Source organism: Parasteatoda tepidariorum, chromosome 2 (assembly GCF_043381705.1).
Source record: "Parasteatoda tepidariorum isolate YZ-2023 chromosome 2, CAS_Ptep_4.0, whole genome shotgun sequence".
NCBI lineage: Eukaryota > Metazoa > Arthropoda > Arachnida > Araneae > Theridiidae > Parasteatoda > Parasteatoda tepidariorum.
This window is the reverse complement of record NC_092205.1, coordinates 40,093,628-40,121,408: the sequence shown is the minus strand read 5'-3', so window position 1 is coordinate 40,121,408 and position 27,781 is coordinate 40,093,628. Positions and strand designations below refer to the sequence as shown.

The 27,781-nt window shown below is 28.5% G+C and overlaps 1 protein-coding gene across 2 annotated transcripts; it reads left to right on the top strand.

Moving 5' to 3' along the window:
• Positions 1–397: 397 nt before the first annotated feature.
• LOC107439493 (trans-1,2-dihydrobenzene-1,2-diol dehydrogenase) lies at positions 398–26,708 on the top strand. Of its 2 annotated transcripts, none has more exons than XM_016052121.3 (8): positions 398–494; positions 13,025–13,139; positions 19,569–19,680; positions 21,894–22,057; positions 22,807–23,059; positions 24,260–24,384; positions 25,170–25,320; positions 26,489–26,708. In XM_016052121.3, the coding sequence occupies exons 2-8, from the start codon at positions 13,050–13,052 to the stop codon at positions 26,581–26,583; spliced, it is 990 nt and encodes a 329-aa protein (XP_015907607.2). In that variant the 5' UTR covers positions 398–494; positions 13,025–13,049; the 3' UTR covers positions 26,584–26,708. The 2 variants fall into 2 exon arrangements, with proteins under 2 accessions (XP_015907607.2, XP_071033574.1); XM_071177473.1 differs by lacking the exon at positions 398–494 and adding an exon at positions 2,606–2,772.
• The last annotated feature ends 1,073 nt before the right edge of the window (positions 26,709–27,781 follow it).

The window sequence follows — 27,781 nt, the reverse complement described above, 5'->3', positions numbered from 1 at the left end:
ATTTTTTATGATTTTTTCAAAATTCATATCAAGATAAAAATGAACAGAAAATGGATTCATATGCAATTGCTTCAGAGTATAAAGAGTAATTTAGAGTAATTTTCAATGTGAAGTTTTGTTTTCGGATTTTTTTTATTTTCTTTGAATTTTTTCAAAATTTCGTACATCATAAAAAAAATATTTTTAATCAAGATAAACTAAACAACAAATGCATCGATATGCATTTGACTTAGATTCATTGAATATAAATTTTTTTGTTTCTTTTATTTTTATTTTATACGATTGTTTTTCAAAATTCTGCTATGAATACCTTGTAATAACCGAATAGATGTTTAATTGGTAGAGAATTTCGTAAAGAATTAAGATAAATTCATAAATTTATCTTTTATCTAAGTCATAGAAGCTCTTGACTTCTTGTGCTTATCTATTCAACTGACAGTTGTTGTTTAATGTGACTGATAACTAGAGAAAGAGCAGATTATTTTTGTTGCAAAGTAAGTCAAATCTTTTTTTATTTAACTTACAATGTTTTATGTAGGAAAATATTTTCGAATTATTTTAAAAAAAAGCATATCTTAAAATGAACAAGGGTTTTGTCTATTTTTCGAACAATAAATAATATGACGGTCTTTATTTTTGTTGATATGTGCGTGTTAATAGGAATATAAAATTTAAACTTTGTAATTAAAATAATTCCATCTTTCGAACTTCAGGTTCTTTTATGAAATTCTTTTCAAACTTTAAAGTTTGTTTTCTAGCATTTGATAGCAAAATGGTGAAAATTATCATTTAAATTATTGATATTTTTATATTAATTTTGCTTTCAAAATTATTCATAATTATATCTGTGTACATGTTTCTAAAAAAGTAAAAATATTTCCGGTTTTTGAAGCTTACAATTAGTGTTTGCAATTTTCACAATGTTAGTGAATTATTAAAAAAATAGGACACGGAGAAAATAATTCTGTGAAAATCACCATACTTAGATGGTAAAGACATTTCTAGTCAAAGAAACTACAATTCTAAAAATTAAACCAAGTTATCCGGTATTTAAACTATTCATATAGTTATTTACCGTTCACTGTTGTTACTCTTTATCGAAAATTCTGCTTTCCGAAATTTTAATGTTTATTACAATACATTTAGTTATAAATATGATTCTCAAAAGTAAATGTAACCAAATAAATGGTTTTTATGCTATGCTCTAAAGTATCATGAAAAAATTATCAAAATGAACTTCAGAACTATCAATCATTTTACAATTTATTTAGTAATTTTAACCTTTTGATGTATTTGTCTTTTACCAAAAAGAAGGGAAATAATCTGTTTACACTTCTACGGTTTATTTGAAATGGTAGTTTATTTAAATGGTTGATAGAAGTTAGACTACTGTTTACTATTTCTTATTCTAATATAATTTCTTAATTATAACAAGGGTTAAGGAGACGAGAATGGTGACTTCAAATGAAATTGTTTTAAGGATACTGAACTCAACAAACTACTCGTAACTACCTACCTGTGCAGTAGGACTAGTGTGAACAAAAACAGTCTCTTATCATTGTTGAAAAAATACTTTATGAGGTATAAATTGTATTAAATGTGGTTCTTTGATAAATTTGTAAAAAATATCCTAACTAGTTCCCTCTCACTTACTTGCATCGACTGAATTTTGACTTTCAGCGTAAAATAATTCGCAGTTATTAATACCTCACTTGTCCAGATAGCAATTTTTATTTTTTCTCCCAAGCTTTTGAAACTTCTCATTCTTAATAAATTCAAAATAAGAGCTAATGCTCCCCTCAGAAGAATGTGAAAAATCTAAAAATTCATATTGAATCTAAATCAATACTTAAAAAACAATAACCAGCTTTCCACTATTTTGTCCGTAATGAGCTTTTCTTTATTTACATGGGAACTGGCCTAAAAAAAGTGAACGGAAACTGTTTTTAATTACAAACACAACAAAATCTTCGTGGGAATCTCAAAGCAAAAAAAACAAGATTAACCCATTTCATCTCTCCATCTTGTCTTTGTCCTTGAAGTGGATATTTTTTTCTTTCAAAACACTTTGATTTTTCTCATTACGCTTGGGAAATAGGTGGAAAGTAAGAAAATGAACAACTCATCGCTTATGATGGCTCCTATTATCAGAAAGAAACTACAATGACAAAACTTTTCGGTGCATTACAACTTGTTAAACTATTTATGAGTTAAATGTTTTCTTTTTCATTCACGTTCGTTAATATTGCTAAAAAATACTTCATGTTTTGCAGTTTTAATCATGTTTTGTAGAATGAAAGTAGAGAAAATAATTAAAAAACGTAAGTTAGAAAATGAACAACTCATCGCTTATGAAGGCTCCTATCATCAAAAAGAAATTACAATGACGAGACTTTTTGGTGCATTAAACTTGTTAAACTATGAATAAAATGTTTCCTTTTCCCTTCACGCTTGTTAATATTGCTACAAAATACTTCTTGTTTTGAAGTTTTAATCATGTTTTGCTGAATGAAAATAATCGGAAAACTTGAAGAAAAAAAATCCAATGTTAAAAAAGAATTTTAAGAAGCTATAGAGAGGATAAAAGGATCTATAAATAAGAAAAATATGATACAGTAATTTATTATATTTATTGAACTCCAGAGCTTGCTTATTAAAGCCTGTCATCTCTATAAAATTTTGCTAAATGTATTCCTCAAAAGCACAGCAGAAACTGTTCACTACGATAGCAAAAATGAAAGAAAGCACTATAAAGCTAATTATTCCTGAAAAGTAAGCTAATTATTCCTGAATTTTAAAAAAAAATTATCATAAAAAGTATTTTCTATATTATAATGAAAAACAGCGGGAAGGGAGCAATGCCACGTTCACATTACATAATGTATTAAATTCTTTCATTATCGTGTCCGACTTTGAAAGCATTTTTTTGTATGTTAATTCTAGTTAATTATAATATTTAAAATAATTTTCAGTCAAAAAATACTTTTTGTAAATACAATTTAGCAAGTATACTTTTTCTACAAATATCAAATGATTTTAGATTATAACAGTTTTTCAGCAGTTTTTTTCTATTTTGCTTTCTTTTTCTCAAAAAATAAATGTATGATCTTTTTCAATTCCTTGGTTATTTTCACAATATTTTATATCAATTTCTGAAATATTTGTATATTTAAAATATTTCGTTATTTTTAACCAGTGAACTTAAAATAGAATCATAAAATGTATTGCTTGCTTAATATTCATTTTAAAGTTACCAATTTCTTTAAGTGTTTTCCCCGTTGTTTTTGTTACAGAAACTGTAAATGCCTAAGTGTGTTTCCTTTCAAATTTTCTTCCTCCTGAATCTGTCAAAAAAAAAGAGCAGAAAACTTACATTTAAAGACTCCGATCTTCGTGTACTTTCTTGATTGAAATAAGTAAATTAAAGTCATAATTATAATAACCATTTTTAATAGAAAAGAAATACTGAGAAATCGGCAAGATTTTTCGATCCATACACTAAATTATAGGCAGAACACTTTTATAACTTTATCAGATTTTCCCGCATTACACTGTAAGAAATTTCCTTAATAAAATCGGGAGAATTGGCTCTTAATTTATATGGTCAAATAAAAGCCCAGTGACCTAATTTACACAGCTATTATATAAAAACTACATGGTAAAAAACTCCAGATCAAATTATGGTAAAATGTGTCAGCCCCCTGTGCAGCAGCCGTAAAATCTATTTTTGCAGTAAAATTTCATACCGTAAATGTTTCAGAAATATTTAGTTAAGTACACTGATTGTTAATATAATTTGATCGTAAACTTTTTACTGCGTAAGTCAATTCGGAGGCGTACAACCTTGTCTCTGCTGGGGAAGCAGAGACAAGGTTAGATTTACATCACACTACGAACGTAAAGATAACTGGTTCGGTCCCAGCCGACGGCAAAAAACATCTTTCGTTCACTTTCTCGACACTAGTGGCGACGAACAACTTACCGCAACTCTCTCACTGCTCGACAGATGGCATCACTACACTATCTCGCGTCGTTTTGCGTAATTCGACAATCCAATTCCCTGATCCCTAAATACCTTCAAGACCCAAACTGAAAATAACTTTTACGGGCATAGCGTTATTTTGCAGTCAGAGACCATATATTTTATTTAAAAGAAATAATAACTAAGGATACATCTGTATTTTTATAATTTTTTCCTCAACTCTTAATGATTCTCAGTATGTTTTTCTTTCTCGAAATTAATCAGTTATTCGCTAAATTTCTATCCGCTTTTATTTTTATTTTCTGCCTTTTTCGTTCTTTCCAGCACATCCAAACAAACTGAAAAGGGAGCGAAAGCTTAAGGATGTATCTGAGTATAAAGTAAAGTAAAAGAAAATGTCTTTCATGACTATGTTAGATTTACGAGCATAATTTTTTTTTTTACTGTCAGTAATTGGAACACCTTTGTCTATCACTGAAAATAATTTAAAGGGAAAACTTTTTAGAATTTAAAATTTATTTCAGTTAGAATTTTTAAGGTTATGTCAATCTGGAAAATATGATCCCAGTATTTTTTTGAAATATGGGACAAAAGCACTGAAGTCAATTTCGCTTTTTGCATCTCTGGCACCAATTAAGTAAATCAAAACACTATTTGAGAAACTTGTTTATAGAACGATAATTCTATGCAAAATATAATATACATGCTTTTTTTATTATCTAACTCAGTAATGGTGCTAAAAGTTTAGAACTCTTTTCAACTCTACACATTTTGATTTACGTAACTTTATGTGGCAAATATGAAAGCTGAGCAAAACGGCCGAATAGTCATTGAAAAGTTTGTTTATTCAACAAAATAATGCCTTTCCTGCCTGTTTTCGTAATATTACTTTCGAAAAATAATTAGCATAGTTAAACTTAGTCTTATCGAACCATTAGGATCTAATCTTTGTGTGTGACTATAGGGTGTTTCGTAACACATATCCAAAAAATGAAAGATTGATGGAAAACATCTTTCACCATACAAAGCAACTTTCACCATACAACGCATTGGCAAAGAGCAATTGAAAAACCACTAGAATTTTTTGATAGCATGTGATGCGAAATTACAGAAACTGCTGAAAAGAGCTACTGCCCCCGCGGTAATGCAGGTGTTACCACTTAATTTATATTATATTAATTTAGTACTTCCATATCCATTTGGTACTTTGTCCTTTCATGTGACAGTGACGGATACTTCCTAGTCGTTCACCGCTTGCTCTCCGCCAATGTTTTGTATGATGAAAATTGCTTGCTTGTATGTTTTCTATGGCAAAGTGGTAACGCTTCTTGCTCTCATGCCACCTGTCCTGGGCTCTATCCTCGGACCGGGCAAGGCTGACTCAGACTTTCATCCCTTCAGTGGGTCGATAAAAGGAGAGTCAAGCATGCGTAGGGACTGAACACTGATGGTTCCGTGCTCGATTGACCACCCGACCGGAAGATCCGCTCCTGCACCCCAGAGCCCAAGGTCAAGAAAACTGAGATGGGCAAATAAAACCCATGGAATAGTCACAAAAGTAAATAATCTTTGAGCGTGTTATAGAACACTTTATTTCTAGAGTAATTTACTTGGAACTTAATGTTTTTAAATAAATTAAATATAATGCCATGAATAATCTGAGTGTTTTTTTTTATTTCTCCTTTTCCTATGGTATTGTTAGTTACTTAAATTCTCATGATTAATTATTTGAATTTTGGATAATGACAATCATAACAAACTAAATTAAAATACTTTAAAATGGAAATTTTGTTAATAAAAGAAAAATTACAAAATCTTATTTTATTTTATAGAAATACTTAGTTGTATAAGCACTTGTATCTTCTAAAATAACGGTTTAGGCATTTCATCGGCCACATCAGACAGGTATGTCTCGATTTGGCCAATACAACCAGCGCCAAATTTCAAAAAGAAGTTTGAAAAGTCGGTTTAAAATCTGTTCAAAACTTTAACGGTTGAACTTTAAGACGGTTTTAAAACTTTATATAGAGATAACTTTGCTTTGATCTTTCTGAGTAACAAAATTATATACATTACGGTTCTACGACTTGTATCACAATTATATCGATATGTTTAATTAAATTGTTAATGAATGACTGCGGAATTTTTTTGTTGAAATGTTCGCTTCCTGACTTTTCTTTAAGTCCGATGGCATCAAATCCTTGAATGTCCTTTTCATCGAATCAACAATTGAGTTGGTAGTTGTCTTCAGACTTTTCAGAAAGCCCTACTCCGATTCCTCATTCACCGAATCCTGTTATTACTAACTCCTGTTATTACTGAATATTACTAACTAAACGTCAGTATCAAATTCTATTTTCTATTTTTTATGCGAGATTACTGGTTCTTTAAGTAAAATTACTTTTATACTATAACATAACAGCTAACGAAATAAATTTTGACAAATGTATTTCTGCAAAATATCAAACGTTATGATTCAACAATTCTGTCAGTCAACAGTTCAATCAATCTCGTAATAAATAAATTTTTTGATAAGTTATTATTCAAATAACTGCCATGATAATCATCCAGGTAATATTTTTGTCCAAATAATTACAGATATTTGTCAAAGTAATTTTCGTGAGAGATCAAAAACTTCCTTTTTTCTTTTCACCTGCAGAACCTAACATCAACTAATCGAAGTTAAAATTGAGCAACTTCTTCTTATTCCGTCTTCAGCAAAATTATTTTCAACTCCAACACCACAGCACTAAGAAAAACCATCTTATTTCTCCATTACTACATGAATTTCATTTCCGTCAAAATATAACTCACAAACGTTTTTTTATTCTTTTACTATTTTTATTTCAGTAGCAACATAAGCGTGCGTAAATACCTTTAAAATATATATGAAGGTTGAATATTTCATTTTGAGGAAAAGGGAGACAAAAATTATTAAAAAATAAGTATATTTATTAAATAACAACTATTTACAAAAGGAGACATGAAATGACAAAATAATTCGTTTAGGTCACATTGTATGACGAAGCGTGTGAGTAACAAATGATCTATCGAATGATGCAGCAAATGATTGGAATAAGATTTTACCAATGAGAAAAAAATGAGTTTAAAAAGCAAATGAATTGAATACATTTATATTGATTAGCCATTTTACTTCAATCGTATTTTCAAGGATGGTGATGATGATGATGTCCACAATGTCCTTCTTGCTTTTTGTTCATCATTTTTGCCAAAATGCCAGCGGCTAAAAGAGCTTCAATGCCCATGCCATTGCCGTGTTTTCCTCCTCCTCCAAATAAACTACCACCGCCTCCACCACCTCCAAATGCTTCGACTGCAAACAGATGTGTCATAGCAAGAAGAGTCAGAAACAATATGGCATATTTCTGTTTTGAAGACATTTTTTTTCAAAGTTACCTAAAAAAATTAACAAAGTGTTCAAGTAAATTTATTTTTATAATGTATTTATAGAACAAGATTAGTTTTATTTAATGTACTATAAAAAAATATGCATTCAAAATTCACAACATTTTCTAAGCTTTCTCATTCCTTGAAAAAATTCCTCTACAAACCTTACATGAAAATAAAGGAATTAAATTCGTGTTTTGTTTAAGGATACAAATTTTCTCAGAAACATTAACTTAATTTTTTTTCTAATGCCCGCCTGTGCTAACATCCGTCAATTCAGGCATCTACTGGGCGATTTTGTTGACCTCTCTTACAGGGGCACCATATTAGGTGGGCCAACGTCGACACTGCAAAAAAAAGGCTTCTCAAAAAAGAGAAACGATATGTCAAATTAGCTCTGGAACCAATAGTTTAGTCGTATTTTAAAAGTCCATGTATTGAATTTTTGAAAAGTGAAGGAAAATTTGAAAAGTCAATTGAAACAGCATATGCTCATTGTTCAGGAAAGTGCATAGTCAAAAAAGTTATGTGGAGGGAAAAAAAGTGTAAAAGAGATACTCGTTAGCCGCCGAAAAGATTCGAACGAAGGATCTTCAGATTCGCAGTAGGATGCAAAAACCACCACAGGTACAGTGAGTGTTAGGAAGCAATCTATAGTGGCCGCCGCAAGACGCATCATGACATATTAATTGTCAATTTCAACGGTACAAAAAGTTACAATTTGCAAAATATTGTTCCTATAGCTTCGGTTGAAAATATATAATTTTAATTTCACTTTTCGCTTGGTTTGCTGTATCTTCAAAGCTTTAAGCGAATGGAATATATAAAAATTACAAACTCTCCTTGGTATGGATCATGCAGCTATGGTGGTTAGAGCATCCTACAACGAACTTAGAGGCCATTCGTCTAGCCGGCAGTATTTTTCCCTTCACGTTCATTTTGTTCAAGAATGAGTATATGCTATTTCAATTTCAAATACATGGGGATTTTAAATTCGACCATTATTTTGTTTTGGTGCGATTTTTATATATTTTTGCATGGTTCGTAAAAAACGCTTTTTTACAGTGTAGACATTGATTTATGCAATTGGTTAGAAGTAAAAGGGATGTAAGTGAATGTGAGCTCAGTGTTAGTCAAAACTTCAACTAGAGTTATTAGCTTACCAAATAACTCGTAAAACTAAGCAAACGACTTAAAAAAATAATGCAAGACTACCAGAGTTTACTACGATGATAAAGCAATCTCGTTAAATATTTGATATCGAGTGATTTCATAACAAAATAATTATTAAAAAAAAAACAAAATACAGCTTAAAGACTCTTGAGTCATCCGAAAAAGAGAGTTGTTACTGAAAGTGTGCTTACCAGGGTAATTCCTCCAAATAAGCACAAAAGCAATATCGTCCAAACTTTTGTAGCAGAGCTTTCAAAAAATATTGCTCACGTCTGTGAAAAATTTATAAAATCCGAAACTTTGTCTGAATTATAGATCTCTAAAATTTCTTATGGTTGAATATCCGAAAAAAGTATTGTACATTTTTTTAAATGTACTTGTATTGATTTTTTTCTTCAATTTTATCATTTAATAGACACGTTAAAATTGTGATAGAACAACTCTTGGTTTTGTTTGGTGTGGAACACTGTTTGGTGTGGAATTTGGGCGGAAGACGTCATTAAATCCTCTCTTTTTCGGTTTCCAGGGGATAGGATCTCCCATTTGGAGGTCGCGACTCTAAATGGGAGATTGCATGTCCTTGCTGTCAAGATTGTTTTAATAAATATTTGCTTAAAGTCGGAAGTATAACTAAAAAAGGCCATGGGCATCCAAATTTTGGAGGAAAAAAAATTAGGCACTGTACGTTGAGATCTTACTTCCCACTTAATCCCACTTAAGTCTACAATGAAGTCACTATAAAATTAAAAACTTACATTAGTAGTTGTTTAAAATGAATTTAAATATTTTTAGATATCGAAAAAGTGTTTTATCATGCACGTTAATAAATGATCTCAGGTCGATGGTCAGCAAAAAATGTAAAAATATCACAAAAATGATTGTTAATGAAAAATTTTCTGAATATTTCTAGAATAATAGCAGAATAATATCCTTAAAAAGAGGTTAGTTTTCAAAACGAAGTATTCTTCTACAACTATTTGGGCCTTCGATTTTTGCTTATTAGTTAGAATACTTTGAAAAAGGAAATTTTTAGGGTTATTAGTACTCAATAGAGGTTGAAAATTAGTGTTTTAATGATAGGTAAAACGTTAGAAAAATCCCAACCAATTATTATCAAACCTATCATTATAATGGAAAAACATTTTGAAAGCATCAAAACCAATTTTTTTATTGGATAAAACCCAAAAGTCTCTAATTATTTCAATTAGTTAAAGCGCTTGAGAAAAATAAGAATTGCCTTTATTATCAGGTTCAAAATTTCAAGTTAAATTTTGACTAGCTAAAATATATCAACGTTCTTAGCTCAGGGATTTATTTTTCAATTTTATATTTCATTAGTAAGTACTCAGTTTAGATCTTTATTATAAAGTGATTAATATCAATTTATTTTTAACATGATTCAAGAGACATGAATCAATGCTGGTATATAGAAGACACAATATGTAAAGGAAATGAAATTTTGAGAGAGTAATTAAAAGCATAAAAGTAGTTAACCATAGCAGTTAGTTTTATTTACAACAGCCCGGTTGCAATAAAAATTATCAAACATTTACTTACAAATTCATGGAATTATTTAATCATTAAATTGATAGAATTGAGTTTTTCAATTCTAGCAAATTAGCTTGTATGCACAGTTCCCATCTTAGAGCCTAATTTTATATTTAGCATTTTCAATTAAAAACTTAATATATAGACCCTATAACGACAACTAAACATTAAACAACTACTTGGTATTTATGTATGACCAAATTCTTCAAATGGTAATAATTTTATACTTGCATTACATACTTATTTATTGGATGATTTTGAACTATGAATGAATAAATCCAGTAAATTCTAATGTTTAATAATATGTAATAAATAATATGGAAAAAAAGTGATGATTTTGAACTATGATTGAATAAATTCAGTAAATTCTAATGTTTCATAATATGTAATAAGTAATATGGAAAAAAAGTTTTGATTCTCTGAAAAAATCAGTATTCATTTTATGTAAAAAACATATAAAAAACATACAGCTTCATTTTAAAAAAAATAGTAAGTTTTTAAATGTACATTTATTCTTGTTTTAAATATGTATACATAATAGTTGTTTTTAAATATGCATTCTTTAAGATTTCTTCGGTATGTTTAAAATATTATTTTACATATATTATTTTACATAAGGTTCTCACCGCAACAGCCCTCCACAAATTCAGCATTATGAAATAAATTATATTTCTTGACATTTACAATGAATTAAATGTCTTATTATGAAAACATTTACTACAGTTTTTGCAAATTTTGATTTAAGATTGGTAGCAATTCAATTACTAAGAAACTCATATTTGAGTTAGAAGAAAACACTTTACTTAAAGAAAAGGTACTTTTTAGTATGTTTCCAAACATTATGTTCTAAACACTTGAAAAAAAATCGAAATACTTTAGACCTATAATATTTAATTATATTAAAGATTTTCATTCATAAAACAGTAAATTAATTTATAAGTTATGAAGCAAAGCGTTTTGGCAACATGGCTAATGAACGTAATTTAAAAACTAAAAAATGTAGTTTGAAAAATTGTTTTAAATGATAAAAATTAAGCAATTTGAATTAATTAAACAATGAAATGATAAAAACTGAAATGAATCTGCACATAGAAACAATTTTACGCATATATTTCTCACTGAAAATCATATGAAATGGAGTAAAAAGTATTCTATATAAATCTTACCCTATACGTTCAACTGAGCTAACGATTCCTAACTATGTGAGCAAACGATTCTGGTGATTTAAAATCAACCAAACGAGTAACCTGGTTATAAATACTTTAGAATCCGTTTTCAATTGCAGTCTTTGAAACTTTCCCCTAATATATTCTCAAAGTTGAAAAATTACTCTTCATCACATTTTCCTTATCGAGACAATTTCCCCAATTTTCTTTTATATTTGGAAAGTAAAAGCGGACAATTTCTTGGAGCGTGAAACGTGCCTCATCACGAAATTGGTTGCTTGAGGGGATGTTCGCAACTAAAGCTGCGATAATTCCGTTAAGGATTAGAGGCACCACTGAAGATGATGAATAGAATTATGGTTTCCAAAACCACAAAAATGGTGGTTTAAGTATTAAGTGAAAAAAAAAAAGTTTGAAGGTCTATTTACAAAGATTTATTCATTTTGCCGTGTGTTTAGAATAAATTATGTGCAATGGTATTTGATCAAAAACAAGCATTGAGTTTTATCCTGTATTGCTTGTAAACAGGCAATTAAAAGCATTATGATCAAGTGTTTATTGAATACAAAGTGCATAAATCTCAACAGCAGTTAAAAATATATATGACCACATATTATCTTTAAAGTGAGCATTTAGAATTGAATATGCGTCCAATATACGCAGTTGTCACTTATATGAAGGACATGTGGAATTCACACTTAAATATAAAATTAGTAATTAAAAGCGGTATAAGATACCAACAGGATCTTGATGATGTTAAACTCGATGATTTTAAACCCTCCTTCGCCGTTCACGACCTCAAACATAGCTGGTCAGAGTCTTAAAAATTTGTTGTTTTGAAACTGAAATTTTGATTCGCAACCCTTCATGACCGCATTTTTTAATAATATTTTTACAATAATACAAAACATATATATTACGCTGAAAGTCTGATTAACCAAGGTGATTCGTTTAAGTGCCAAAAATTTTTCATTTCTTAAATTACCCAGATAATCTGCACATTACCTAAATATTGGTTTGCAACTCTTCATGCGTGCATTTTTTAATAATATTTTTACAATTATTAAAAACATCTATCCCCTAAAGTGTAGAGATCAGTTATTTGATAGATTACCCAGCTAATGTGCTAATTAACAAAGATGATTCATTAAAGTACCTGAAAAATTTTCTTTTTGGAACCTACCAAGGTAATCTGCACACTACCTAAATATTGGTTTGCAACTCTTCATGCGTGCATTTCTTAATAATATTTTTACAATTATTAAAAACATATATGTTACCCCCTTAAGTGTAGAAATCAGTTATTCTACAGACTATCCAGCCAATGCGCTGATTAACAAAGGTGGTTTGTCAAAGTGGCTAAATTTTTTTTTTTCATTGCTCAAATTACCTAGATAATCTATACATTATCTAAGAATTTGTTAAAGTGAAAATAAGATCTTTGTTAGAACAACATCAACACTTCTGTACGCTAAAATTAGCGATACTTTATTTATTTATTTTTCGCTATCTAAAAAAATCACGTTACTATAATCTCAAACAATCAACACATTAGTTGATATATTAATCATTTTAAAAATTATAATGCAAAGAATCAAATAGTTTAAACTAATTTTACAATCAAGCCTATACAAATGTTTTATTATTTGGATAATTAACTATATATGTATAAAATATTGCCCCTGCAAGCAATATTTGATCCGTAGATACAAAACATGACATTAATCTCAGCTTTTTTTTGTTTCAGTTTATCAGTAACTCAGCTTACCAAAATGACCACAAAATGGGGCATTGTGAGTGCCGGAAAAATTAGTCACGATTTTGTGGCTGCTGTAAGAGGCTCCAATGATGGGGAACATGAGGTAAAATTATAAATTATTACACTTTATAAAGCTAATATTGAATTATTATTGATAGATTTCTTAATATACGTGTTTAACAGTCTTAACATGCTCAACAATATTCTTAATATTATCCGAATCGCATTTTATTTGATTCTGTTACTTATTTTCCATGTTCACAAAGGCAATAAAATTAGATTTCATTCAACAAATCATGAATTTCCAAGAAAAATAATTTCACGTTGACACAAAAAATTACCTATTTTGGTTTTTATAATGCCTTCAGACGAGCTGGGAATAAAAAAAACTTTTAATCTATGTGTAAAATCGTCTCTTTCTATCAATCATTAAGTATTCAAAATAACTTCCATGCATTTTCAAAATCCCACAAAGGTTCCGTATTTTTATATGTTTTATTAGTAGCGATGTGTGAAAGAGAGAAACATAACTGAGCGATTACATATTTATTAAGCTAATTCAAAACAAAACAGGACAAGACAAACAGATAGAAACATCTAGCTTATTCTAATGTAATGTTGAAAGCGGTGTAGGTATGCAGCTTTAGCAACAACATCTGTAATCAATATCTTACACATATCAATGAATATATATGAAAGTTGTTAATATTTACGTGCCTGTAATTGCAAATTTTAGTTCTGACTGACCGATTCGAGAGCCTGAAGAATTCCTATTGGAAGATCCACTTTGGGAAAATTTTAGAAATTAGTACGAGCCAGTAATCACAAAAAAATTTTGTCCTATTTTTGGCTTTAATTCGGGATATTCTCAGGGCACTAAAATACGGACCAACCTGAATAACTTTTGATCTAGGGACGTTCTAGGACTCAATCTTAATGACTCAAGAAGTGGACCTCAAATATGCTATTTAATAAGTGTAGACGATATTTTAAGTTACGAAATCAGATACAAAAAAACTTACTTCGTCTTAAGAAATGTACTATTTTTTGACGGATTTCGATTTCTGACCCCTAAAATGTAGGGTGTTGCCGCTATTTGGAAATTATGGTCTACATAGTTTATCCAGGAGATAGCCCTAAAGTTCAGCCCCCTTAATGTTAACTTTACTTATTGGGTATTTCGTTATATCTCGGGAAATCTTTAAACGAAATGAAGAAATTTTGAACGCAATTATAAAATTCGTTTATCCAAAGACAATTCCATGCAAAAAATAACTTTTAGTAAATATTTAATATTTTTATTATTTTATTTAATAATGGTAGAAAAAATTTTGAATTGTAAGGTATTGAATTTTTACATAATTTTAGAGAACGTAATTTTAAATGGAAAATAAAAAATTTGAGCGAAAAATTAGCATTAAGGAGTTTAAACTTTTGACCGCTCTCCTGTCCAAACTATGGGAACCATATTTCCCGAATTGCGACTACCCTCTTTATTTTGAGGGTCAGAAATCTGAATCCGTTCGAAAAAAGATATGTTTATTTTTAGAAAGAATGTTCTTGTGTCTGATTTCGTTACGTAAAATATCGTCTGCACTTAATAATTAACATATTTAAAGTCAACCCTTCTACCCATTAAGATTGAGTCCTAGAACGTGAATATCGGATCATTAGATCAAGACTTATTAAGGAAACTCCTTTTTTACTGTACATGTAGTTTATTTAGCAGACAGCATCAATGATTATGACAACTGCCGAATCCATTTCATTGCAGTGTTCGAGCTTCCCAACCCCCCAGTTATTTGGGTTTCTCGACAATAAACAGTATACATGAAAAGTATAATGAATTACTCTATTTCTGCTAATGCATGCTATTTTTGATATCGTATTTTTAATAATATATCATTAATAATATAGCTTTTAAATCAAATTCTATCCGTTAATTACTAGAAAGGATTAGTTAATTCAAAGGATTAGTTAATGGTAAAGTATTTATTAATGGTAAGTTAGTGGTAAAGTATTTACTTATTATGTAATATTACATTTTTTGTACTACTGAATAGTCTATATTGCATCGAATGTATAAATACATAATAGATTAGATTTACATGATAGACTGAATTCAAAATTTGATAACTCCTACTGCAAAAGGGAACAATTTTTTTAAATTATATTTTTCTTTTTAATCCGCCAATTAAAAAAAAATGGGAATACTATGAAATTCATGAATACAGGCGTACGTTGTTATCTAGAACAGGCTTAAGATGAATTTCTTCAAACAAAAGCTTCTTTTCGATTCCATGTCAGGCTCTATACGAATATTTCGTAGGCACTCTTAACTTAAACACGCTGAACGGGATACGTTATCTCACATTAATCATTATTTACAATTCTATACCAAAAAGAGCAAGTATTTCTTAAAACTATTTCATATATATCGATACAGTTATANCATCGATTATGTAAGCTTCAGCAGTAGTAGAAGAGAGTCTGTGTCAATCAGTCTGTGTTTATGACTGGACCGCTTTTTAGGCGAACATCCATTTCGATGTTTTTATAACATTATTAATGGGAATAGAAAATTTGCTTTATATTTCTCGCAGAGATAACTTCAGGTAAAAGTTTTGAAAAATACATGTTTTTTTAAAAAATCCTTTAAAATTTTTACAAAAGTGGTTGGTATTTCTCTTTGACTCTCCCAAGATGTTTGCAATAAAGAATTTTATCTTAGACGGAAAGTTTAACGCACGGATTTTGGTTTGATACTCTGAATAATCTAATCTATCATGCATTTATCCATTATTATTCCTGTATTGACTATGATGTGGTACTAAAATAAGAATTTAAAACAAATTTGCAGATGAAATACCATGATGTCTGATTTGAATGATAAGGTTTAAATTTTATTTTAGAGGAATCAGAAGACAAATTTCGGAACCAAATCTGAGTTAATACAACATGGAAATTCGAGATCTTTCAAATGAATAATTTCATATTCAATGTAATAATCTGTTCATCATCAAGAAACAAAGCCTACGAAGTAATTGTGGGGGATGGTAAGCGAAACGAACAGGTAGTGGAGCCCCATAAAAATAGAAAACTGCATGCACAAAATATCAAATGCTTGTAACTTTTTTAAAAGATATCATTAAAAATCGCCAAAAAAGCATTTAAAAATGCGTATTAAAAATTTCTAGTGAACGTAATTTCGAACATCCACCATAATTGTTCTAAGTCTGAGATGGCATCTGATCCAAAATTAAAGCCTCATACATGTTGTATATGTGTATCAAGTTTTATTCTTCTATCATTAAAGATGCGATTCATTCATTTACTTCACCAATCTAACGAACTATAATTGCAATATGGACAAAAAAAAATTACTGGTTTGAAAAGAAGAACCAATTTTGAAATATACGAAGACAAACTGCGTAAAACGCATATAACCGTTGACAGCTCATTACTTGTTCTAAATATCTTTCCAAATAAGAAATCTTCTTACACAGAAGACTTCTTACACTTTGAGAATTATTTTAAGACCTAAGAAATATTTAGGTCATGCGATTTCTCATACATATCGATAAAATTTAGAACTAGAGGTTTGAGGAATCTGCAAACGAAAAATAATGTTTTTGAACACCCTATGCGAAAAAATATGGCGATAATCTTGTTACTCACATCAATTACTTTAGTGATCATCTGGTATTACTGCACAAAATTTCATAAATCTAGCATAAATATTCAAGGAGGTAAACACTTTATTCTATAAAACTAATTTTTTTCTTTTTGTCTAACGTTTCGCTACTGCAAAAATATTCAATAAAATTAAACAAAATATTTAGAGTAGTTTTTAATTAATAATGAAAATACGATTTAAAATTTGAAAAAAAATCGCTAAAAATGAGTATTTAAAAATGTTTCATAATTTTGCTCTGAATTGTATTTGGTTACTTATGAAAAAGAGTTCGATTTGAATATCTAGAAAATGAAAAATGTTTCTACAATTTTCAAAGCAGCTTTTATACTTTTTAATTTAAAGTTCTAAATGACAAGGGTTTTGCAACAAATTTTATTTTGTATCATACATCAAAATTTAATAACAAATGATGGTCCGGATAACAAAATGTGAATTAAGAACTAAAACATGCAAAATAAAGCATAATTTAATAGGGAGTGATCCTATATAATAGCGATATCCTTTTCAATTAATCTTGTTTAATAGTACAAAATATAATTTAACATTCAAAGCTTTCCTTCCCATATTTTTCAAAAACTACTTAAAAAATTGCTAGAAACTTTTTAAATTTTCAAGATATCGAAATCAGATCTTCTTCATACATTTCTAAATACGATTCAGAACAAAACTATTAAAAAAGGGATTTTTATTCAGAAAAGTATACTTTACATCTGATTTCGTACCTCACAATATCATTTGTACAAATTAGTTAGCATATTACAGGCCAACTTCAAGGAACATTTATATCGTACTATTCTATTATAAAATTCATTCGCCTAAAAAAAAAAATTTTTTTTTTTGGCACTTGCGTCTATCCCATTGGCCTCAGAATTGCCAGAATTGCTACTCTCTTATCATTACCCAGTGAGCACCTATGACTAAACCACGGCAGTGGAGTAGCGTCACCCACGTCATACAACACAAACCCGTTTATAAGGTGGGTTACATTCACGCAATCACACAGAAGAAGAGACATAGATCACAGAGAGAGAAAGAAACATCCATGCCCTGAGCGGGATTCGAACACGCAACCATCGGCTCCGGAGTCAAGCACGCTAACCCCTCGGCCACCTGGACGGTGCCTTAAAAATAAATGGAAATAATAGTCGACATGTTTAAAATGCTTAAATTAGGCTCCCATTTTCAAGACTGGCCAGACGTGAATGAGAAGAAATAAAGTGATTCGAAATATTTAACTTTATATTGAACAAATTATATTGTAACAAATTTAACATTAATATTGTACATTAGTACGAGAAAATTCGATCAATAGATTAGAATATATCAGGGTGTTTCGCATTTTTCTTAGCACACTACAAAGCTGAAATTAAATACGAAAAATTGGTTATTAAAATCAAAATAGGTCATAAAGATGTGCATGAACTGCAGAAAGTTCAATCGCTTGCTATTGCTTTCACTAGTCTTTAATTTAAACCTACTCTGAGTCCTATAACCTTTTTAATATCAGAAATGCGCGTTCTTCTTTATCAGATAGCCAAATATTAATAGCTAAATATTCCTGTCGAAGTTTCGAGTTAGACTTCATAACAATTGAGTTTCGAGAATATTGAAGTTTTACAGACAAAAAAAAGCAGCCTTCTGTCAAATGAATGATCTTGCGTGGGATATTTTTGTTCGTTGATTGTTTTAAAATTGCTTTTAGGTTTTTAATGACATCGATCCATCAAGGTTGTTTCGTGATATCAATGACATTTTTCTGTGCCACTAGTTTATCATCAGTCTTTCGGTTTCCTCATTCCTGGAAATGCCAATATGTTTTGTTTTTTTACTCAATTCTGATCAAAATATCTAGTTTAGTTTTTCTTTAATCCCATATAAGGACTAACTTTTCATAACTTTTTATCGAACTCGATCTTGATTTTTCATGATCTCAAATATGGCAATTACTTAAGGCAGACGATATTTTAAGTCGATTAATTCCAGAGAAATCGAACTTCAAATGTCTAACTTCTTCAAAATTCAATTTCATAGGAACTAAACTGCTGATGTCGTATAAATTTTGTAATCCGCTGTACGAAATTACTATATTTCACAAGATGTAAAAATTTTTGTACCTAACAATTCAAATTTTTTTCAACCATTATTAAATAAAACAATAAAAATAATAAATAAATGCCAAAAATTATTTTTCCATGGAATTATTTTTGGATAAATGAATTTTACAATTGTGAGCAATAATGTTTAAATTCGCTTCAAAAGCTCCGAAAAAATAGCGAAATACGCAAAAAAAAAATTACATAGAGGCCTAATTTTAGACCGCTCTCTTGACTAAACTATTTGGACCCCATTTTCCAGATTGCGGCCACCTCCTATATTTTGGGGGTTAATGATCGCAGTCCATCGAAAAAAAGGGCATTTTTGCTCTGAGAAAATGCTTTTGAGTCAGACTTCGTAACTTAAAAAATCGTTTGCACTAGTTAATTAACATATTTTAGGTCCTGAACCATTAAGATTGAGTCCTAGTACGTGAAAATATGATCATTAGATCAAATGTTGTTCAGAATGTTTCAATTATTTATTTGCGCACTGTATACTTAACAAAAATCTAAAAATATCTGTGCTGTCTTTGAGCTGGCAAATCCAAGCTGCTTATCCAAGTAAACGCATTAAACATTACCTTAAGTACTGAAAAAATAAGATGCAGCATATAAAAAACTGAGTGCATGAACTGAATAACAAAAATATTTTAATTCTTTTAGCTTTATTTAAGTTTCCCAAATAATTTCTATTCACTCAGTATCATTTCTATAAACAGAAAATTAATGTATTTTTCAGTTTGTTGCAGTTGCTGCTAGAAGTTTAGAATCTGCAGAAGCGTTTGCAAAAGTACATGGAATACCAAAAGCATATGGATCATACGAATCTATAGCCAATGATCCAAACGTTGGTAAGAAAATTTCCTCTCAAAACCGAAACAAACATTTTATTTATGAAGATTATTAATCTTCTTGGTATTTAGCCAAATTTTCTCGAACTCTATGCAATATTTCACAGAGATCAAATTATTATTTTATGCTGATAAAACTAAATTTTATTAAATTTCTATCAATACCATAAGCAAAAATATTTTTAAAAAAAATTTTATTCATTTATTTTTGTAAATTTCGAAATATATTTTTTTTTATTTATCTGAAACAAACCGAACAAGCATTTTGTTTATGAAGATTTTTAATCTTTTTAACATTTAGCCAAATTTGCCCGAACTTACGATATTATTTTAAGTTGATAAAATAAAATTGTATTAAAATTTTATTAACACCAAAAGCAATAATACTAAAAACTATTTTTATTTATTTATTTTTGTAAATTTCAGAAAATATTTTTTTTTATCTGTCACGCTAAACTGCTCGAGTGAAATATTCATAACATCCTAAAAAATATCCTTTTATTTATTTTTATCTTTTTGTTGTTCGTATGCCCATCAAGCGTAATAAACGAAAGCAAAATTCCCATGAGTTTACTTCTTCTTCATTCAAAAATTAATTTTTCTGTTCTTTTGTTTGGTTTAAAACATGAAAGTTTATTATCATGTAACTCTTAACTATTCTATGCTGAATTAAAAACTAGCTATTTAGGGAAAATCACCACAGGGGAAATAAAAAAAGTATTTTAAGCTCAAAATAGTAATTGTTTTAAATTAAGTTTTTTTTAAATATTACTTAATTTGTTAAATTTAAAATGTTTTTCTTTATTTCAACATCAAGTTTAACTTTTTAAGAGTTTCTCTCAACTTTAATGTAAGCAATTGTCGATATTCATTGCAACAATCGGTACATTACAGCTGACGTAATAACCAGAAGAAATCATATTCATTTAGAAATAAAAATTAAATTTCTTTTTGATTTTAATCTATCAATTTAAAAATTATTCCAAATATAACTTTTTATATTCGCTCTGATGTGTTTTCGAATAAATATAAATAATTAAGCATTTTAATGTATGTTGATTTTAAAAATTGTTAAACTTATTTGCATTTACTTTAACACGTAAATTGAACAGTTAAAATAATAAACAGTACGAATCAGATTCATTTAGAAATAAAAATTAAATTTCTTTTTGATTTTAAATTAATGATTTAAAAGTTATTCCAATTATACCTTTTTTATTCATTCTGATCTGCTTTTGAATAAATATAAATAATTAAATATTTTAATTAAAAAGTTGATTTAAAAATTTTTTAAGCTAATTGCATTTACTTTAACTCATAAATTCTAACTGATTACTTAATAAGTAGCAAATATTAACAGTTTTCTCTTTTTATTGAAATGTAGCCATAAATTCTTATACATCTGAATGGTTTTAAAAGATGGTTTTAAATTGATTTACTATAATAAAAAAGCATTTCAGTGTAGGTCGGTTTTAAAAAAACTTTATCTCAACTTTTATCGTCATTTTTGTTTCCCAAATTAAGTTATTACTATGATTAAAGACTATGAGGAAATGATTTCAATAAAAAGATATTGCCAAATAATTTCCCTATTTTATATTATCTTGTCAGTATGACAGGTATTCGTTTTAAAATCGTATTATATTATCATTTACTATTTATTATTACTTCATTATTAAAAAAAACGATAATAAAATTTTTTAGCATTTTTATTATTTAGTTATCATACCAAAGCTTTATCGAAATATCACAAATATTTATCATAATTAGTAAAAAACATTATTTTTATAACTATCAGAAACAGCTTTACATCTCACTGTTTTTCTCATGAAGATAATGCTTGAAAATGCTTACGCAAAAACATGTGTAATTTATTAATGACACTTAACTTTTGTTTTTGAAACGGCGTGTGTAATTTACTTTTTTAAACACATGTACAATTATTTAAAATCGAAAATAATTTCTTGTTATGTAATTTTCTTTTTGCATTATTGAAAAACTATGATTGAACGTTTGTTTTTCATATTATACTACAAAAAGTTCATATTATTCAAACAATCGCTGTGTATGACTTTAAATTTAATAAAAAGAAATGCTTAACCATAAAAGATTTTCAACATTGTTATCATTTATCAATTTCGAATGCATTTTATTGAAATGCTACCATTATTTATCAAAATTAGCACAACTCATTGTTTTTATCACTGTTTTAGAAGTTGCTTATATAGGCAGTATCACATCACAACACTTTTCTTTAGCAAAGCTAATGCTAGAAAATCGAAAACATGTTCTACTAGAAAAACCCATGACGACAAATTTGAAGGAAACAAAAACCCTGTGTGAACTAGCCAAGAAAAACAAGCTATTTTTAATGGAGGTAACATTAAAACATTTCCTTTATTCTTGCTTATAATGATCAAACATAAGGGAGAATTATTGAATAATACTTATGTATAATATATTTCTTGAAATGATACTTCTTTCTTTAAACTTAGGGCTCTCTATAGTGATTGAAAAAAGGAACTTATTAAAGAAAATTTTTCAGGGAGACTCTGGATCAAAATTGTGAACAACTTTTTAATATACAATTAGTGAACAACAAAATTTAATTTTTCCAGCACTACACAATACAAAATGGTAGCCTTACAAAGTTTATCGAAAGCTTTTTCTGTTTGAAAGATCTGTTTTCTGTTAGAAGCTTCTCTGTTTAAAGACTACAATTTTTTAATTAAGAGCAATTGTTCAGTTATGTGAATAGATGACTTCATGTGAATAGATGACTTCAGAACAACCAGTTATTGAGACCAAGGCATGATAGTAACACAGAGATTAAGGATTATGCAAATATTTTAAAGGGAAAGTGAATTCTACTAAATGACTCAGAAATATCTAGGAAAAATCTCCAAGTACTTTACAGAAAAAATAAAATTTTATTATCATTTGAGATTTCTGTATAAAATATTAAGACAACTTTAGTGGAGCACTTACAAAGCCAAGAAAATTAAAAACGCTTTGTTTTTTCTTAAATCCTAAAATAACCTAACCCCTTAACTACTTCCATAAATTTAATAAGCAACTTTGCTATTTTGACTACATTGTTAATTGACACTGCTGCACTTGTTGTAGGCTTTGTGGAGTAGATTTCTTCCCTCATACCATTTCTTAATGGATCTCGTTAGGAAGGACACAATTGGAAAGATTGTTCATGTTGATGCTCATCTTGGAGTTGCAATGTTAGACAGAGAAAGAATAGTGAAAAAAGCATATGGTGGTGGAGCAATTCTAGATATTGGAATATATCCTCTTGCCCTGGTGTCTCTGATTTATGGTGGGGAAAAACCGATGCGCATTGCTGCAGTTGGTCATCTTAATGAAGATGGTAAATTTACTTATAGTTTTAAATTAAGTATTTTAAAGATAAATTTTAAAAGTAAAAGAAATAGCAACGAAAGTACACTCAAAACCTTTTCAGATCCTAACACATTCCTAAAAATAAAATTTTAATTTTTTTTTTTTTGACATTTTGACAATCTAATTAACTGTATTTCTTTATTTTTGACAGTCATTTTGTCACAAAATCGTGTGGTTTTTCCCGAAGCGCGAACTCTCAAATGTTTGAAAAAACACTTCTTTGCACTATGTCATCCAATGCCCTTGTGGAGTTCTTCATTTTTTTCACCTGAATTAAAAACCAATGGCACCATAAGACGGGATGGTAAAGAGATTAGTTCTCTCACTTTTCAAGCAGGTTTCCCGGATTTAATTCACCTGACGATAGCATAGTAACCATTCACTACTACTCACTTTATTTTACATAGTATTTCCTTATCAACTGAGTTAGATGATGCATAGTATTAAGGTTCATGCTTCTGACGAAATTTGTATCTCAAACAATTGAAAATAATAATTTCTTCAATTAGGCAAAATGTCGCTCAGAGCATTTCCCAGGAAACGGTTTTATCTAAAACGAAGAAAATTTCGTGAATTTTAATCCATTTCTAACAATGCAACTAGCATACCTAACAACCTTAAGCCTTATTTAAAATAATAAATAAATAACAGCATACTACAACTTTTTTTTAATTATACAATGTGTTAAAATCATACGGAATACAACACAACTTATACACAGTTTCCTTTTTAATTACTTTATTTTCTCAACCTCATTTTCTCAACTTTAGTGAGATGTCTAATGAAATTTACGTAGTCTTTAACTAATAGTATTTGAACATAAACTTGATGAATGAATTCGTTTAAACTAAGGAATTGGAACAAATATTTCACCTATAAGTGAAGATGCTGAGTAATAATAGTGCTATTGTTGTTATAATTTCCTGTCTTTATCATTCTTATCCCCAAATACAGTGTAATTATTATTATTTTTTTCAATCGTTTCTTTAAGTTATAATAAAACATTAACATTATTTCTACAACCTAATGTAACAATTAAAAACGTAAATATTTATGTCTACAAACGCGTGTTCATCATTTCTCTCATTTTCTTTCTTTATCTTTCCTTCTTTTTTCTTTTCTTTTCAATTATTAGGTCAAATTGTGATATTAATATGTCTAATGATAGGGATAGATATTGGAGCCACCTGCAGTTTACAATTTAGCAATAATCGTACTGCAAGTATTACGACTAGTGCAATAGCAAGTTTGCAAAATGATGCTACCATCATTGGAACTCATGGACAAATTAAGGTGAAACATGGAATTATTTTTAATAAAATTGCGTTAACATTCAAACAATACTTTCGTATTTTCTACGTAAATTTTGAAACTAACACTCATCACACTACAAATTTCTGTTTTTAAAAAATATGTATATCTAATGATAAAAAATTGATATTTAACCTACAAAAGCAATTAACCCAAACTCCGTATGTAAAATATAATGCAGTTATTCCGTACTTCATACATAGGTAATTCCAAAATTAAGGTACAATAGTTGAACATAATAATAGAAAATCTGAATTTTGTCATTTAAAACGATATTTTTCTAAACTTACATAAAAACTAAATTAAAGTAATAAATAATAATTTATTCTAAAAGAAATTGCATGAAATTAACTTTTAATAACCGAATTATAAAGCATGTGCATAAGTTTTTTGATTCGAGATAATTTATTCATCGAAATAATTTATTCATTTAGAAAAAGTACGTTTCTGTTTCTGATTTCTTAACATAAAATTTTATTTGCACTCATAAATGAGCAGATTTAATGCTTGTCCCTTAAATTTCACTCCACTCGAAAATCGGATCATTAGATCATAAGTTATTAACTGAGATACGCTTTTTATTAAATTTTTTTCTTCAATTTTGTGAATCTGCGTCTGAACGGGTATAAGTGACAGTAAAACATTTGTTTATTTATCGAAAAAGGAAATTTAATGCATAATATTAAATGTTAGGTATTTTTATTATAAATTAATTCAGTTTCATTATTTTGTGATTGCTGATAACAAAATTGTTAAATATTTTCTAGATTCCAAATCCAATGTATGTCGCTACTGAAATCCATACTGAGGAGGAAAATTTCTCATTCTCTCTGCCAGAACCAATTATACCTCCTAATTATCCCAACTCCACTGGACTCATGTATGAGGCATATGAAGTTCGAAGATGCCTTAAGGAAGGTAAAACAAATAATGATGATCATAACAATAATCTGAAAAAAATTATAACTTAAAAAATACCAGAATTAAATTTTCAGCAAACAGAAAAAACAATAATTAAGAAAATCGCTATTGAGAAAGTTGGGATTAAAAAAATCAAAATCTGTTTGAAAGGAATTCAGAGGTGATTATTAGAAAGACATTCAAGTATTAACTAGGTGATCAAATAGGTTTTGACTTTCTTAATCTCGCATTCCTCATCAGTGGTTTGTCAGATTCTGTTTAATTCTTTCTTCGTCAAAAATATTAATTTGCAGCTCCAACATTTATACTTTTTATTTCATTTTTAAAACGCATTTTAAAAATATACATAAGGAGCGGTGATAACACTTTCATAATTGTCTGTCTGCAGATTTTACAATAAAAACGGTTACTTCAGCTATTTGTTGCCACGCAATGGTTAAACTTTTGAATCAAATTTTGATGTACATAATTTTAAAAAGTATAAAAATATTTGCTAAATTAATATATATTTGCTAAGCTAATCTATAACTTTTATAGTTAAATTTGTAATTTGTCCTTTCAATACAAATGTAAACGATTCGAATGAAAACACTTATAAATTCATTAGTTTTTTTTCTTTTTGTTCTTTTTTTCGATTTATTTCAAGCATGTACTAATATTCATATTTTTTTATTTTTATATTATATGATCAATACATTAACTAAATTCGTATTTTATTTCCTTTTTACGCAAAAACCTGAACTTAATTATTAAATGAGCTTAATTAATGCGATGAAAGAAATCTGACAAAAAAAACCTACCATAATAAATTTTCATACTACTGAAGACTGGAGATATAAATTTATCGCATTACCATGAAGGAATTGCAGTATTTAATCGTATATTTTTATCAAATCCAGTAAATAAATAAATAAGCTACTTTAGTAATTACAATTAATATTGCGAGAAACTTTAACAACTTATTATTCTAAAATTTCCGAAAGACAAAGAAATTATTTAAAAAAATGTCAGTAAGATTGGCTTTGCTTTTTTTTAAACGTATTTTAAAAGATACATTTCAAAAAGCGAATTCAATATTATTATCAATTGACATAATGATAAAATTGTTGCAAAACGGATTTTTAAAAATAAAGTAACATTATTACTATTTTTTACATATTTCTAGGTCTTTTAGAAAGTTCAAAAATGCCACATAAGGATTCTGAACTCCTGGCAGAAATCATGGATGAAATTCGGAAAGAAATTGGAGCAGGAAAATAAATTCTATTTGCTATTAAAACTTATTTGTACTTTATTTCTACAATGTCAGAGTGATTAAATCTGTCAAAGCTACATGAGCACTGTTTTTAAACTGAAATAAAATAAAAGTAAGATTTGTCGCATAAGACTTGCGCTTTAATTTATTTATTCGATGACTTTCCTGACTGAGGAAGCTAAAGCAAATTATCATTTTAATATACCACCGAGAGATTAAATTTTTGTCTTTGTTGTTTTTATTATTATTATTATTATTACTTAACACTAACACTTTATCCTTCATTTTCCCTAACACTAGAATAATACCTATCACTTATTCAACACTCTTAGAAGGAAAATCTTTATCTTATGATTGATATTTTCTACAATCGGAGTGTTCACAGTGGAAATTTCCGGGTTACTATATATGGTTTATTTTAACACCATTTGAATTAAACGTATTCACTATTTCTAACAGTGACTGTGTGTTACGTAGCATTTCTTATTCTTATCATATTTGTTAAAACCCCTTATTAGTTTAATATTTGTACTTATAAGGAGTTCGGGAACTAAACCTTGAAGTGGTTCTTGCTACGTAGCTATAAGATGTAGGAAGCATCAAGGAACTGATAAACTGTAAATAGTAAGAATGGAGAGAAAAAAATGTGAAAATAAAACTCGTATATCATGCTAAATTTAAAATACATAGTTAAAATATTTTATTCAAACGAAATTTCGAAAAGCAATGTACATGTTGTTCGAGAATTCAGAGGTGGGAAATATGCAAAATGATTAGTATTAGAACGGCAGTATTAAAAAATAATTCTTACGCTGTAGTCATGAATATATTTACATTAAAATTTAGGTTGAAGATAATTGATTTGTAAAAGGAGCATATAATTGCTAAACAAATGAAAGCTGAGGATCACAAAAAAAAAATTATGATTTGCACAGTACCGTGTGTAATAAACAAGCCAAAATGAGCTAAATTAAGACAGTCAAGATATTTCAATCTAGAATTGCTTTCTTTTAACCAGTGTCATTAAAAATTATTAGAACACATTTTCACTATAACACATTTTCACTATAAATTCCCCAAAATTCTTCAAAAACATTGCAACATATCTAGATAACATTATTTTAAGAAATGTGGAAGATTAGGACTCAGAAATTGCATTGTTTTTTACTTTTTTTTAGTCTTTTGTAGATTTTTTTTTTTTAA